This window comes from Haplochromis burtoni, unplaced genomic scaffold (genome assembly GCF_018398535.1).
Source record: "Haplochromis burtoni strain Fernald_Lab_line unplaced genomic scaffold, NCSU_Asbu1 Contig_409, whole genome shotgun sequence".
NCBI lineage: Eukaryota > Metazoa > Chordata > Actinopteri > Cichliformes > Cichlidae > Haplochromis > Haplochromis burtoni.
Window position 1 is genome coordinate 371,349 of NW_024582770.1, and position 17,087 is coordinate 388,435.

The 17,087-nt window shown below is 39.3% G+C and overlaps 1 protein-coding gene across 2 annotated transcripts in view; it reads left to right on the forward strand.

The window, feature by feature from the left end:
- Window positions 1–17,087, forward strand: part of tmod1 (tropomodulin 1) — a 33,269-nt gene that overhangs the window by 12,494 nt on the left and 3,688 nt on the right. For both annotated transcript variants that reach the window (XM_005944482.3, XM_005944483.3), the window contains exons 2-11: window positions 3,418–3,495; window positions 3,617–3,676; window positions 3,901–4,037; window positions 9,315–9,471; window positions 11,496–11,612; window positions 13,280–13,369; window positions 14,706–14,836; window positions 15,150–15,257; window positions 16,331–16,474; window positions 16,842–16,986. In XM_005944482.3, coding sequence (XP_005944544.1) covers window positions 3,915–4,037; window positions 9,315–9,471; window positions 11,496–11,612; window positions 13,280–13,369; window positions 14,706–14,836; window positions 15,150–15,257; window positions 16,331–16,474; window positions 16,842–16,986 — 1,015 coding nt within the window. In that variant the 5' untranslated portion in view covers window positions 3,418–3,495; window positions 3,617–3,676; window positions 3,901–3,914. The remainder of the gene's footprint in view (window positions 1–3,417; window positions 3,496–3,616; window positions 3,677–3,900; window positions 4,038–9,314; window positions 9,472–11,495; window positions 11,613–13,279; window positions 13,370–14,705; window positions 14,837–15,149; window positions 15,258–16,330; window positions 16,475–16,841; window positions 16,987–17,087) is intronic.

Genomic DNA, 17,087 nt, shown 5'->3' on the forward strand with positions numbered 1-17,087 from the left:
GATTATTTAGACAAATAGTGTTAGTTATAAGACAATTGATAAGTGTATTTGGTAATGCTGAAGCTTAAATGAATTTTGTTCAAATCTAAACTACCATTTGCTTTAATTTTCCGCCAAAATCTCCGGCGTCTGACGTCAGTTACAACATGAGTCGCTTACCTTGTCCGTCACTTACTCACCTCTTCCGTCACTTACTCACCTCGTCCGTCACTTACTCACCTGGGGAGTGCACTCAGTGTCACTGCTTGTACTTACAATCCCAAAGTGGGTTTTCTAGAAAAAATGAACACCAAATATAAGTTCCCTGTTTCTGTTTTTCATCATTTGGCTGCTGCAGGTTAAATATTAAACTGAAAGATGCAGATTGGGTGGGTTTTTATTTTATTTTATTTTATTGTGATCGTATTTGGACCAATCATAACTACATCTTTTAATTTAATTTTTAAAGTTATTACAACTTTGCAGAAACAGGAGTTCCGAAGTATACAAAAGTTGCTGGTTTTCTGTGACCTCCACACATCCACTCTAGAAATAACTAAGCTGTGGAACTTCTGTTTGTCAGTCATTTTTATTTTATGAGCACAGCTCTTAATGGTGCTTCAGAAGTCTGCTGTTTACCTCCTGGTTTAGCCATGTATTATATTATCAGCTGGAGTATAACAGCACTCATTGGTGATATTACACTTAACAAAAACATTATGACACTTTGACCTCTGCAGAATGAACAAATGGCCTGACCCCAGGTCCAAGGCAGCAAGTGAGCTACTTGGTCTGGTATACAGATCATGATATATGACTCTGTGCTGGCCCCAAAGCAAAAAACAAAACAAAAACAGTGGCCACAGATGTCCTCAGCAAAATGAAGGATTATTTAACGTGTGGCCTTTAATTGTTTTTTGTTGTATGCACACCTCAATGCCAGGTCTAAATCTACGAACCAAACTGTCTTTTCTTTGGAGTGCCAGTAATAAAACACGCCATCCTTTCCACAGAGCTTATTTTCTGCCACATGCATTGTGACATGTGGCTGAGTAAAGGAGAACAGTTGTCTCTCAGCTGTTGTCTGCTGGGACATTTCAGATATCTGTGCAATTTTTACAACTGCTATCTTTCCTTTAGATTGTGTGGCACAAAACTAGGGTTTAATTCTTCTACTTTCCCAAAAATGAGCAGAGTTAAGTGTGATTATTGTAGTTTTATTCCATTTCAGCATCAGACCTAGAACAAACTGAGCAGCTAAGATATGTTTGGGGTAATTTAATCAATTAAAATCACTTTTAATTTACTTTTTTAGATATGTAGAGTTATGCTTATATTTGAATGTGAATCTGTGAAGTAGTTATGCACAAAGATGTTGTGGAGGTCATTTCAGCAGCCTGTAGAAGATGGCAACAAAGGCTTCCCGTGCCATTTGTATGCTGTTTGAAAGCAGTTAACGAGGAGTTGCAAAAAGAAAATTCAAGTTACTTTAATATTGCTGCATGAGCTTATTTCTGTGATGAATATTTCAGTTTTCTTCACTCTGAGAGCATTTGTGAATATTGCAGAAATGTCTGCGTACTTCATGACTGAAAAAAAATCTTGCCTTCACCCAGGAGTAGCTAACTTGTATACACGCAGTTTTAAAAAGACTTTTATTCTGAAATCTTTTTATCTTCTGCTCTCAGTTAGTGAAAGGCTGTGCTCATGCAAGACCAGTTGCCCTCCCAAGGTTTTACACATATCTGACTTGATTAATTATCCCGTATCAGTGGGCTATTCTTAGACGCTTAAGGATTGGATAGGCCTGCTTTCAAGGGCAAGAGGCAAGTTAGATGTTTATGACTGCAGAGGGTACGTTCTGGTTCAGGTCATTTTTAGTTGTTTTGCTCTTTCTGCCCAGTGAATGTCCTGTAATGAAGCAGAGGCTTATAGAAATGTTCTAAATACAGGCAAGTGTCTGTTCGATATCATCAGAACAGGTTGCAGTCTTCCAGTGGGCTTGCAGTGCTATTTGGAGTGCAGCCCAGTTCTTCATCTCTGGTTTTGGAAACTTGTCTTGACATGGAGTGAAAAGAGAAAGCAGAACAAAAGAACAACACGCTTGACCCCGCTTTTTAGGATTAAAGCCAAAGCACACTTGGTGACATCGCTAAGATCAAAAAGATAAGCTTTCTTTCACATTTGTGCTCCTCAAAAACACAATTTTCTGCACTTTGAGCTCCAGCTCAATATTTTCTGCCTAATTTGAGATCATTCCCATCGCCTGATACAAGCTCAGTGAAGTTATAGTTAATGTTGTTATGTGGGCATCCATTGGTAGCAGCTCAACACTTGTCAGAGTCTGAACTACAGCTTTAAGGAACTTGGGGCTTAGAGACCGTGTGCGCGCCCAGTGTTTGGTGCTCTGGTCCACAAATGTTCCACTGCAGCTCATCCATTTTCAGTCATCTGGTCACAGAGCCAAGACAGAGTTCGAGAGCAAGATTTGGAATGAGTCTTCATAGCTGTTTGAGAAAGAAACAAGAGCAAGACACGTTTACGGACAGCATATTTGACCTATCCAACATTTATAAAGTTTTCAGGGCAACACTTGGAGAAAATAAGCAGATGATCAGCAGCAGGATATGTGCAAAATTACCAAGTGTCAAGCAAATAGGTGAAAACTTGTAAGCAAATCCAATTCAATCAGACAACTGTTTTTTGTCTAATTGAATCAAATTGAAATGGTGACAAATAAATGGAAAAATTCTTGCAGAGAAGAACAATAAAACACCTAGGAAGGCTTCAAAATATTTCTCCTTAAATAATAATTAACGGTGCAGTTTGTTCACCTGTCTGCATTTGTAAACTCATTCATATTTAGTATTAAGTCATTCAAAAACCTGCATAAAAGCTTAAAGATGCAGTTATATACCAAACTTGTAGGAGCGGTTCCATCTAGCAACTCTGTTAACAGCTTAATTGTATATTTGCTGGCAGATGGGAATTGTTAGCTTTGAGAAGGCCTAGGTTAGCGCTTTTTATCTTTCCACTCTGTGCTAAGTTGTACTAACCTGCTGGCTGTAGCGTCATATTTAATCTAAAGATGTGAGTGTGGCACATGGAAACCTTTTGAGGACATGAAAATGAACACTCCAACAGCTCTCAAAAACTCTGTGACGATATAAGAGAAATGGAAAGAAGAACATTTAAAGCATTACCAGTGAAAATGTTTGACAAATTCTCATACATTTCTTTTGCACTCAATGAATTTTGTATTTTCAAGCCTTCTGTATTTCCGGACAGTTGCTTTCTGAGAAATCGGAGTAATAGAGAAGAGATGACAAGCAGAGAAATATGATGTTTCACTTCTTTCCATGTTCATGACGTAGTATTGTTTTCTAATTCTGCGAGCTATTAATCTCTCTTCACACTATTTACTTGTGCCTCTTTCAGGTGTAATTGCTTTCCCAAGAGGGCTACGGGCACTTGGCTGCCTTTGCTGTTATTTTACCCGAGGTGGGGGTCATTAAGGTCAGTTTGTCTTCTGAATTCCACTGTTAAAGCATTGTGTTGCTTTTCTCTGATCCTTCAAACCCACTGTTATTCCAACATTCATTTTAATTACTTGCTTCTTGGTTATTTCCATCCATAGATATAATCTAGGCTCCTGATCTCCTACAGTTTGCCTTTTTAATTTGGAGGCGTTGCTGAGGTGAGAGAACAGCTTAAATATGCCTCACATGTTGAACACATCCCAAGAATAACAAAGAGCAAAGAGAATACAAGAAAATGATAAATACTGTTATGCTTTATTGCCACATATATTCCCTCAAACAATATAACTCTCAAATTGATTGCCATCATTGCTCATAATTGATGTGTAAATATTTTATTTCTGTTGTTTTCCAAGATATTGTACTCTTCTTTCCCCCCCAGGTGTGCTGTCCACAATGGCGCTTCTGAGGAAGGAGATGGAGAAGTACAGAGACATAGACGAGGACGAGCTGCTGAAGAAACTGTCAGAAGAAGAGTTGCAGCGGTTAGAGGATGAATTAGAGGAGCTGGATCCTGATGTAAGCTTATAACATTGAAGTCCATAAGGAGAAGCTATGTCAGTATGCTGGTATCAGTGGGGATTAATGGGGGCATACATGCTCAGCAGACAGCACGATGTAATGTATCACATTGTATATCACTGGAGCTGCAGTGTGCTTTCGTTTGAGTTGCTGTTAGCTGGAAATTTCTGTTTTTAAAATAACATAAATCTTAGTTTTTATAGTGGTAGTACAGTAGCAATTGTTAAAATATGTTTGAAGGAAAGGACTGAAAACAAAAGTCTACAAAGCCATGGCATTTATGGTCAGGAGTTTACATAAACTCATCATTGGAATGAATGTCGTGATACTTTTGAGCTTTTAATGATTTCTTTGAGACATTTTTTCCCAGGGTGCATTGATTATAACCAGGGGTGCACATAAGTGGTCCGCAGGTGCGCATTCGCTGTCAAAATAAGATGCGCACCAGATAAGAAGTTGCAACGCGCATTTGCTTACATATAAAAGGCACTGTTTTTGTCCGCTAGAGTGGGATTTTCACGCCATATTCTGCACCACATCTCTGTGCGTTCATCATTTGTTTGAAGCCAGCTCACCTCCTGCAACCACTTTTCTGAGAATACGCGCTTCTTTTGCGGTTCGGACTCCTTCTGACATTTCTTTGGAGGTGGAGAAACACCAAAGTAATTGCTTAAAGGAGCTTCTTCGACATCTTTAAGAGTTCTAAACAAATGTCTGTCCTCCTCCAGAAAATCTTATGTACGCAAACGCGCGTTGCAACATCTTATCTGGTGCGCGTCTTTTATTTTGACAGCGAATGCGCACCTGCGGACCACTTATGTGCACCCCTGATTATAACAGCATATATCTCTAATGACTTGTAAAAACAAGAATTGGGTGGACAAGCAGCAATTTATTTTGGATTTCCTCTGATCCACACCGGTCAAAAGTATATACAAAATAAAATAAAATATACATACACTCACATTTTTTCATAAGCGGTGCTGAAGGTTCCATAGTCTCTTTTAAATTGACAAAGCCAAAGCCTACAACTGGTACTTTCTTTGCCAGCATAAAAAGGATTTGTTTCATAGCAGCTGTCTATTGCTCTGAGTATTGGTCACTACTCAGAGCAATAGAAAAGAGTAGATTTGCACAGGTTGGGAAGGTCTCTTGGAGCCATTTCTAAACAAGTGCACATTCCAAGATGATTCAAAACAGTTATGTGCAAGCACATCTTGTCTGGATGTGTCACCACTTTGCCAAGGTCCCGAAGAAAACACAAACTGTCACCCTCAGATGATGGTTGTTCAGGAAAAACCCCAAGTTCAAGGTTACCAGAAACTACTGGAATACCAACTGCACAGGGAAGCACCATGCACTGAGAGGGTCCCACATGGACAAGTTAAAATCCCTCTTGGTAAAAGTTTTTTGGTCAGATTTGACAAAGATTGAGCTCTTTGGCCACAATGGCAACAGGCATGGTTGGAGAAGTAAAGATGAGGCTTTCAAACCTATGAACACTGTACCAACTCTCAAGCACGGTGGTGGTTGCATCATGCTCTGGGGCTGTTTTGCTGCTAGTGGTACTGTTACATTACTCAAATAGATGGAATTCTTCAACTTCACTCCACACTAGACTAAACATGGACAGAATTGGGTGTTCCAAATAAAACAGGTCAGCATTAAGCTTCTTTAATGGCTTTCCCGAACCTCCAGCCTTAACCATGTTGAAAATGTTTGGGATAACCTGTAAAGCTGGTTCTGGGCCACAAAATGAGCCAAAATAAATGAGCTCCACCAATTTTGCTTTGAAGAATTTGTTTAACATCTATTCCAGGTGCAACTTTCTAAGGGACGTTTAACCAAATATTAGTTGGGGTGTAATCCACACTTTTGACCTTGTGTGAATTAGAGAAAATCCTAAATGAAATAAATTCTTTATTCTTTATTTTTATGTTTTAAAGTCATTAAAGACAGATGCTGTATATTCATTCCACCCTGGAAAAATATCAATTCAAATAAATCATTTAGAGCATTTACCACAATGAGCTTATGCAAACTTTGGACCGCGACTGTATTAGAAGTTGCTGAGCGCAGATTAGATTTTCTGTGTAAAAGTATTACAACTAAACATGAAGGTCTTTTGTGTCTGCGGCAGGGTTTGATTCAGTAATACATTTAAAAATGGTGAAACAAACGAAAAATGAAGAAAGTGTGAAAAAGTAAAATACTAACCTTAAATTAATAACCTCTTGTTACTGTTTAGTCTTCCCTGTTATTCAAAGTATTTCTCCTTTTGTATTAAGTACAGCTAAAGCACTTATAATACTACATCAGCACTCGTGTTTATTCGCTGCTGCTTTTTATGATATGTTTATTTCTGCATTTGATTCTCGTCCACCGACAGACCACCGAGTAATAAATCAGGGGTCGAGGTGTGGACAGCTGCTGCAATAGCTGCCAGATGAATGTCTAACTCCTCATAAAGAGACCGGAGTCCCCCTCAGTGCCAAGGGGATGACTCGAAGGGTATAATGTGGAGTAGATATGTGCGTGTGTTTGTTAGCGAGGCTCATGCCAGCAGTGAGTGACTGCAGGGACTCGCTGACGTAAACAGAGGAAACAGAGAGAAGCAGTGCGTATGTCCTTACCTTGTTTGTGCCTGTTTATGAGGGTCACCTGTTACACAACAGTAAAGTGCCCATTTGCTCTGACTGTAACATTCCCAGCACGGTTTCCCACATCGGTTCCAGTAAACAGACTGAAAGTTTGCACGCATGTCTGCCATTATTGATTATTCAGCAACAATTACAAGAACATTTTGTGTTTTACAACACACAGTACTGCCTCACAAGTGTACTGACCCAAGCTTGCTTCATACTCAGTTGTTTGTGTGGATTAATACAAATCACACGTAGAAAAAGTTCCAATCAAAGTGAAAAGTTTGGCATAGATTAAACCATCAAAATGGCTCTGAGACTGCAACTTTCCACTTTCAAAAAGTTGTAGAGAGCCTGTAGCTACAGAATAGACGGATATTTTCCTGAGGAGGTGGAGGTGGTGTTTTGCTGGCGGGTATTATTGGATATATTTATTAGAGCGTGAGAAAGTTTAAATCTGTGCTGATGTTTGTTTGCATTTGTTGCAGGTGGTCATTTTTATTTGCGTTATAAATATGCTGGTATCTGAAATGGATCTTGATGTGCTGTATATCGTGAAATGATATCGTCTCAGCTTCAGGCTCATAGACACATAGACACACGTATTGCACATGTGACTGTTAGTTGATGGTTGCTGAGAGAAACAGAGGCCGACTCATGCTGTTAAAAATAAAATACTGGGACTGAGCGCTGTAATCTAAAGCTGATATAAGCTTTGTGTTGGTAATATCTTAGATTGTGCTGACTGCGCAAAGTGTTGGGTATGTTCGGTTGTTTTTTAAAAAAAATTGCTGTACAACCAGATTATTATTTGGAAGCTCCTAATGTAAGGAGAGAGTCTGACTGAAGATGAACAACAGTGAGAAGCAAAAAGAGAAACAGACTTATAAAGAAAGGGAGGCCCCTAAGTGCTGAGAAGCAGATAAGATATGCAGCTATAAGTAGCACTTCTAAGAGCATGGTTTTGAATGTTGCTTTAGGTTCAAAATAACTTGGTGTGCACTAATGGTCTGGGAAATTTCTTGGTCCTGTGTTGAGCTAGAGGAGAGAGAGAGAATTATATGGTGTCATGCTGTCTAGGCCTGACATCATACAGTTCACTCAGCAGCTCATAAAACTTGTTACAGAAGAAAAAAAATCAAAGTTGTTTGTTCTTAGCTTTGTGTTTTGCTTCAAAATATTACAAGACTTAACTAAAAGAGAAGTTTGAACAAGATAAAGAAAATAAAACCACATAAGCACCTGTTCGAGACCACTTTAGCATGAGATAACTGCTGACAGAGACATAGGGAAACATAAACTAAGTGATCCGGTGCCAACACAGCTACTTACTGACTTTAATCCTAATATAAAGGAAGATATGCTATGCTGTGCTTGAAGGATGTGATTGAAAAGCCTGATTAGTGTAATTTTATCATAGACTTTGCACTGCCCTGCTTTTGCAGTCAAAGAAGCTGCCCTCTGTTGACCATTAGAAAGAATGCAGGTGTAAGTCACTTCACTTTTCAGAAGCTACATACATCTTGACACCTCATGAGGTGAGATATGAGATACTTGGTTGGACTTAGTTAAAGCACTCAGAAATGCTTTAATTCTTTGTTGCTCAGATTCAACATGGTGCAGGAAACATTCCTCTGGGATTTTGGTCCATGTTTACACGATAGCATCACACAGTTGCTTCGGATTTGTTGTCGGCACATCACCGCAACCTGAAGATGCTCAATTGAGCTCGTGTGACTGTGGAGGCCATTTGTGTGCAGTGAGCTCACTGTCACTGAGATGGTTTGAACTTTATGACATGGAGCGTTAATGTTGCAGCAGCAAAAAATCTCATCATCTCACATCATCTCATCTGTTCTTAGCTGACAGCAGGTGTGGTCTTGTGCTATAAAGCAGAGATGACTGTGTGGGGAAAATCCCAGTCGATGAGTACTCACTGAAATATTCAGACCAGCCTGTCTGACAAAAAGAACAATGTTACATTCAAAGTCGCTCAAACCATCTTTGACTCCAGTTCTGGTGCTCGATTTAGACCTCACTAGGTAGTCTTGACCATGTCTGCATGATTGAGACCAAGTTGTTGCTATGTGATTGGCTTCTTAGCAGGGATAGCTCAGTAGGTAGAGTGGTGGCCCCATGATCGGAAGGTCGGGGGTTCGATTCCCCTGAACAGCTACCCTGAGGTACCCCTGAGCAAGGTACCGTCCCTACACACTGCTTCCCAGGCGCCCAATGGCTGCCCACTGCTTCACTGAGTGAATGGGTTAAATGCAGAGAGGAATTTCCCCACGGGGATCAATAAAGTACACTTTCTTTCTTTCTTCTTTCTTGGAGCGTATACAGTCTCTGCTACCAAGTTCTGTGGGGAAAAAAAACGAAAACCTTTTTAACATGATAGAATAAGTAGAAAGGCACTTTGGGAAACTCAAGGATTCATTCTCTGGGGAATGAATGTTGAGTTACATTAGGCTGGATCGGAATTGTAAAGCAGGGAGCAAGTCTGGCTAAAAGCATCGAAAAATTCCTTCACACTTCACACAGTGTAAAGCATAGACTGGTCAAATTAGCAAAAGTATGGGTTATTTTTCCAACATGCAATACCAACATATTGTAAATGTTAATCCGTGTCTAGAATGCATTGTTGCCTGCTGGGATGCGCCAGAAGGACCAGACAAAGAAAGCACCAACAGGGACGTTTCAAAGAGACAACCTCCTGGCCCATCTGGAGAAACAGGCCAAAGAGCATCCTGACAAAGAAGACCTGGTGCCCTACACCGGGGAGAAGAGAGGTAGGAACTGGTGTGTTTAATAAAAATCAAGTTAATCAGGCAAATGTTTTCATGATTAATCTTTTTATTAAGATATTATTGTTATTATTATTAATAAATGAAAACTGTTTAAAGCTTCCTTAAACATGATTTAAATGATGGTGTTACTTTGTAATTAAACAAATATCTCTGGACTCGTGGATGGATTTTAAAAAGGCAAATTGATCAGTGAAAACAGCCAACCTGTAGCTCAGGTGTTAGCACTAAAACTCGGTTTATCAGAAATCCACAGCGTAGACACAGACTTGACTGGTGGTGAAGAACTTCAGCCATGTCAAACTCTTTAAACTCTGTAAAGTTTCTTTCTGTTTTTCTGACTTTTGTTACGTTCTGATTTGCTGGTGTTTTTGCTTTGGGACTCACTCCACTTGCCGCAGCATTTGCCGTGCCCTCAGTGGTGCCATGACATTTAACCAAGACAGGTCACACGTGACTTTCCAAAAACTGCTCTCACAACTGCTCTCACAGAGCCTCGTGTTCATATGAGCATCAGAAAAAATGTCTGGCTGAAACTCGAGGAGCAAGCCACACAAATACAGACATAGCAAACGTATCGGTAAAGACATCTCTGGGCTTCTAGAGTCAGCCGCTTGTCAGGTGTGACATGAAAGCATACTCACCTCACACAGCTTGTGTAACAGAACTGATTTTGGCAACTGGACTGACCTTGTTTTACATGTCCTCACCTTAGACTGACAGTTACATTCAAATTCCATACTACTGTATGTACTGTATTCAGTACTAGTTATAGGTTCTAACAGGTTGATGGTCTTCACTGTTTTTGTAATTCACATTTACTTAGCTTTTGTTCTGTCTTTTTTATACATGACTTTCTATGACAAAAGAGTGAGCCTTTGTTAATGGTAGTAGCAATGAAAATGATTGCTGTGTTTCAGGAATAACAGAGTGACAGACAATCATTCATGTTCACATACACACCTACACCCGATTTAGAAAGTCCAATTAACCTAACATGGGAGGACCGCGGGAGGAAGCCAGAGTATCCAAGGAGAACCCACACAGGCACAGAGAGAACATGCTAACGTCACACAGAAACACCCCGACTGTCTAGTGGATTTGACACACCTCGCTGTGAGGGGACAATCCAAAGTTGTTTATGCCATTATTTTAAGAAATAAAACAATATATCGCAGAGTTATCATAGATTTTTTTTAAATTATTATTTTCTTACTAGTTTTTAATTTTACTTCATTTTGACTTTTTGTTAATTCAGTTTAGTTTCAGTTTGTTTCCAGAGTGGGTTTGCTTGTTTCAGTTTAGCTTTTATTGTTTGAAAATGTTTAGCTTTCATTAGTTTCAATCTTTATTTCTTATTATTTTATTTACGGCAAACGCCAGAGGCAAGAACTGTGAAAAATCAGTGTAGATATTACAATATAAATACAAACCTTTCAACTTTTTGGCCTCAATAGAAGCATTCATCAAATCCTCACCAGGCAGTTTATAATAAATGACAAGGAAAACACATTTCATCTGTAATTGTATTTTAGTTTAGTTTCCCAAATTTACAAAATCTTTTCCATCAGTTTTATTTTTTTTTCAAAGGTGTAGTTTTTTTTCTTTCATTTTAGTTCACAAAAATGTGTTCATGCCTAGTTTCAGTTTTTATTACTTTAGTTTTTAGTTTTATTTTTAACTTTAATAACCTCAATACACAGCAGTTCAACAAATTCAACCTTAGAGAGAAATTCAGTGCATATACTATGAAGCTGCATTTCCACTACATGTGGTCACACCACACAGAATGTATAGAAATTTTGGGTAATTTTGAGAAAAAATGCTACTTAAGAAGCAAATCTGTAGCCATAGAGGTCCCTAAATTGACAAAAATCCAGGAAAAAACTGGAGTCTGTCAAATGTAACTTGTAAGCTAAATGCTAAATTAAAGTTACTGATAATTGTCATTGTAATAGTAGTGCTTGCAGTCACTTACTTTGCATAAAATATATCCCCTCATATTGCAGGGAAAGCCTGGGTGCCTAAAACAAGAGTGGATCCAATCATAGAGTCTGTGACTCTGGAGCCGGAGTTAGAAGAAGCCCTGTCCAGTGCTACCGATGCTGAACTCTGTGATATTGCAGGTAACTATCACACAACATCTCTCTGTAGGCTAATTTTCTCTGTAGGCTAATTTTTCCAAGAAAATGAACAAATAAAAGTACTTAAGTTTGATTGGATTTTACGTCTGCACATGTAGCTGAACTGTAACTTTTCTCCATTTCAAGAGTTGTTTCTATATATTTCTATATGAAGGTTTTAGGCATGCTCTCACTAATGAATGTAAGTAGACTACCATAGGTGTAACTAGCCCTTGTTAATCTAACTTTCACTCATTTCCTCTAGCACTCCTTTCATCTTCATTCCACTCTTACCGTTCAACTCTTCATCATCATCATCCGTACCTTCATTTTCTGGATCTTTCTATCTATTAGTTCATCACCGCCCAGGGTATCTGTACGCTGCACATAGTCCTGCATGGAACAACACTGGTCTTCTGTGACATTTGTGCTTTTTGTTTTACTTTGTAGTCGTATTGTTGCATGTGCGGACCGTGCATTGTATTTAACAAAAAACTTGATTCATGCAGGGCGAGTGGACCTGCTGGTACATTTTTTTGCATAGTGGGGAAGGACGATGTAAGCTACATCACAAAAAATTGTAAAAATGATATTAATGACGATGTAGAAAACACCCAGTGTTTTATCAGCTTGCAGCTTGCAGGTGGCGGCAGTTGGGAATGTAAGTGCATGACACCGCTATAGCAGGTATGATGTGATATGACGCAGCTCTGCTTTACACACTGCAGTTATTGTCATTTGCTGGATTTTGTCTGAATAGTGTTTGAAGTTATTTTTCTTTGCCTTAAAATATAAAATAATAACTTTTTCGATGTCCATACCATCAGGAGAAACTCGAGCTGCCATTAAAACAGTGTTGCTGAAGTTTCAGGGTTTTTTTCTGTCTGTTTCGTTTGTTTGTTTTTAGCCTGCCTGAGTTATTGCAGTCAATGTGCTGAACTTATTATATTAATGATGACAGTGAGTTGACTTTGTGGGAAGTATACTTACTTATACCATGTAAACACATTTAGTTTTAACCACTGTCAGAGTAATTACAAGACAATGCATACTTCATGTGTGACAAAAATATTATCCAACCCTGCTGCTGTTAGAAGACGGAGATTTAAAATGAGAAATGCTCGTGGTGAACAAGCCTCTTAGCTTGTTGCAATACACGCACTTCACTGCATTCAGTAATCGAATAAACAGTCAGATACTCTCAATCTCTCTGACAAAGAAACAAGGCAAAGACTCTCTGTTAATTGTGTCCTCAGAGTAACTGCTTGGCTGGAAACATATTTCAGATTTCCTGCTGCCAGAGCACATCATAGATTTTTTTTTGCCTTGGCTGGCTGATATCTCATTATTTTTTTATAACAAATAAAGTATATTGCACATTGATTTGGCTTCGGCCTGCTAAGAGCAGAAGGTCAGCTGTGGTTGCAGAAGTCAAAGCCAGTACACGGGAGCTGAATCCATACAGTGTGCAGGTTTTTTTCTTTCTTTTTTTTCCCTCATGCTTGCCTTGATTGCGATGCTGAAAGCGACTGGTGCATGGTGGTCTGGTCTAAGGTTGCAAGCCAATCAATAAGTCCACTCAGTGTCAGCACTGCTCTCTTGCTTTCTCTTTCTCGATCCTTTTTTTTCTCAAGAAATGTTCATTCTTCAGTCTCCTTCTCTTCTTCCAGCCATCCTGGGCATGCACACGCTGATGAGCAACCAGCAGTACTATGAAGCCCTGGCCAGCAGCACTATAGTGAACAAGCAAGGCCTTAACAGTATGTGAAACACATACACGCTTGCACTCACCTACCAAAATGTATACTACTGGACACAAGTACACATGAATTATAGGGACTTTCGAGGAACAAGTAAAAGTACTCTAAAATAAAGCAGATCACTCAACTAGTACCAAAAAAATTGCATCATTTAAGAAAAATGCTGCAGTTGGATTGGAATAAAGTGTGATCTCATGTTTGCAGAATGTTTATTTTACCAAAAACAGTGTATGCTCATATTTTTTCTGTTTTGCACTTGATACATGCACAAATAATGTAAAACAGGTTAAAGTAAAATAGATAGGTAGATAAAAGAGTATAAGCACACATACATTTTGCTATTATCCTGCCAGGAATACACTATCGCTGGTTCATCTGTTTGCACTTCATGTTATGCTACATCGTGTAAACGATTGAATTGTGGGATTACTTTTAGCTCTCCTTCACAGGTTAATGAGCTATTGTTTATCTTGTGTGGTGGCTCATCCTATAGTTACACTTCCAGCTCTAAACAGAGACTGAGCATCTCACATCCAAATATGACTACCTTATAAAGCAACCCACAGTCTCCTGCTGAAGTTGTCACTCTGTTTTGAGTAGTGATACAGAGGAGGGCACAAAAACCCTTTTTACAAAAGCATTGGTCCATATTAACCTTAATGACTGAATCTCAGAGATTTGCAATCCATTACTAAAGTAGGTGCACATTTCTCGTGCTGGTAAACCAAACGGATTCTAGTTTTTCCGTATTTTAGATCTTCTGCTGCAGAGCACTTACAACGAGGTACTCTGTGCAGCTTTTGCAAAGTATAAAAAATATCATTTTGAAAATCTCCTGAGGTTATTGTGGCCAAATACTAATACTCTGCCTGTACTGTGCTCTGCAAAAAACTATCGTTGGAAGTACGCTTAATCACCTTCTTAAGATTGATACCAATCCTCTGTCAGTAAAATAAATGTGAAGCTACACAGATGTTTAGCCTGGATTACCATAAAAAAGGGGGCAAGCATGGAGAAGAAGAACAGCATTTCTGAACCAGCAGAGTACTCCACGACCAAAAGCAACACTGAATGTGGAAAACTATACTTTCACCAAATAAATGTGTTCTCTTTGCTTGACACAAGCAAAGTCTCAAGCAATCATCCAGAAAATGCTGTTTACAGTGTTTAGAGTCGCAGATTCAGAAATTGAGTCAACTACTTAATGGAGAGGTTATTTTTTGTGCTGCTTTTGAAATGAGATTTAGTCCAATCAGACCCTGAGTAAAGCAAATTTATCCATCAGCAGTCTGATTTTGTAAATATATTTTTATATTATACGTGTGTTGCACCCCAGGTGTGATCCAGTGTACCCAGTACAAGCCAGTCCCTGATGAGGAGCCCAACTCCACTGATGTAGAGGAAACTCTGTTGAGAGTAAAGAGGAATGATCCCGACCTGGTAGAAGTCAACCTCAATAACATCAAGGTAAGAATGCTGGGTTGTGTTAAAAAAAAAAAAAAAAAAAAAAAGAGAGACAGTGCAGGTTTAATAATCTATATCTATTATAAAAATTATATTTAAATTTGGAAAGGATAAGCGGAAGCGAATGGATGGATTGATATTTAAATTTGGATGTATATTGGATTTGGTTTCAAGTTTTATACATAAACTTCAAGCATTTGTTTCTTTATGAATCACAGCAATTAATATTTTTTTTACTGTTTATGACAAGGGAAAATGCAAAAATACATAGAAATAAGTTTTTCAACATTTAATTTTTTTGTTTTTCTGCACCCAGAATATTCCTATCCCAACTCTGAAGGCATATGCCGAGGCTCTGATGAAGAACACAGTGGTGGAGAGGTTCAGTATTGTAGGAACAAGGAGCAATGACCCTGTAGCATTTGTAAGTCTAATGCTTTTCAACCTAACTTGCTTTTTTTTCAGCTCTCTTTCCTTTTTATCTTAACAGCTTCCCAGTTTTTCACTTTTTATCATTAATGGGGATGAGTCCTATTTTGACAAACAATATGAAGATTAAAATAAACATGTGGTTTGACAAAGTTCCTCCTAAACAGATCAAAATACACCAAGAGGGTAAAAAAGCAGGGCGTAAACAAAAAGAAGAAAAAGCTCTGCAGAACAAGAGCAAGATATCCAAACTCAAGGCAACAAGGAAAATTCGTCCCAACAATACAGAAAAGAAATGTGACGCAAATAGGAGTACATGTGGAGTCAAGCAGATGATCAGACAAAGGGAAAATGGTAAATGGCTTGCATTTGTATAGCGCCTTACTCAGTCCCTAAGGACCCCAAAGCGCTTTACACTACATTCAGTCATTCACACACACAGGCAATGGCAAGCTACATTGTAGCCACAGCTGCCCTGGGGCGCACTGACAGAGGCGAGGCTGCCGGACACAGGCGCCACCGGGCCCTCTGACCACCACCAGTAGGCAAACACGGGGTTAGTATCTTGCCTAAGGATATTTGGCATGCAGCCAGGGATCAAACCACCGACCTTCTGATTAGTGGCTGACCTGCTCTGCCACCTGAGCTACAGCCACCCCCCCCCAAAAAAGAAAAGACTTGCATATACTCAGTGGCCAGATTTTAGAATGAGACATAGGTGGACATAAGTGGCAGATAGCACAGTGGAAGGAACTCGGATAGGCGAAGACACAGATGGAAACAAGCAGGAAATGAGAAGAAAAACAAAGACAGGAAGTGAGGGCACAGATGACGCACAAGGAATAGCAGTTACCAAAATGAAGCAGGAGATGGAAACAAGCAAGACGAGGGAACTAACACAGACAAAACAGAGACTAAGAGTAGGAAACAGTGGAGACATTTGTACAATATGAACAGAAGAAAAACCAAATCAAAATCAAAACGGGGACCAAACCACAACGAAAGCCTGACAAGAACAGCCTGGCTTCAAAGCTGCTCCTGAATACAAAGTGCTGTGTGTTTTCTCAGGCCCTGGCAGAGATGTTGAAAGTTAACACGATGCTCAAGAGTCTGAACGTTGAGTCCAACTTCATAACAGGGACTGGAATCCTGGCCCTCATAGAGTCGCTGCAGAATAACACCACACTACTGGAGCTCAAGATAGACAATCAGGTAAAAGCTCACACCCTCCATAGAGTACAGACAGATTTAAACACACTGGAACAGTATGTATGTGTCATGCAGTGTACACAGTTCATCATTGCCACTTTGGTCTAATGCTCGCTGATTGCATTGCAATGTCTCATATGCCATAGTTGGACATCTGTGACTCATTGCCCACTAATGCCTACTTTTATTTCTCTCCTTGTTCTTGGCCCTTTCTTTTTTGCTTTTCAAGTCCAGTTATTGATTGAAATCAACTTTTTTTTTTTTAAACCCTCAATCCCACCACTGATTTTTTTTTTTTGCCTTTAATCATCTATTCCTCTCTCGTCTTCCTCTCTCCACCATCCTTTCCTGCACTCTCTGTGAACTCCAGAGTCAGCCCTTAGGCAACAAAGTGGAGATGGAAATAGCCAACATGCTGGAGAAAAACACCACATTGCTGAAGTTTGGGTATCATTTCACCCAGCAGGGTCCACGCCTCCGGGGCTCCAATGCCATGATGAACAACAATGACCTGGGTGGGTACACACACCTGCATGATCACTGTATGGATGTGGCATTAGGTCTCGAACTGACAGAACGTCAAGTAAATACTCAAGTAATATTATTTTCATTCTTT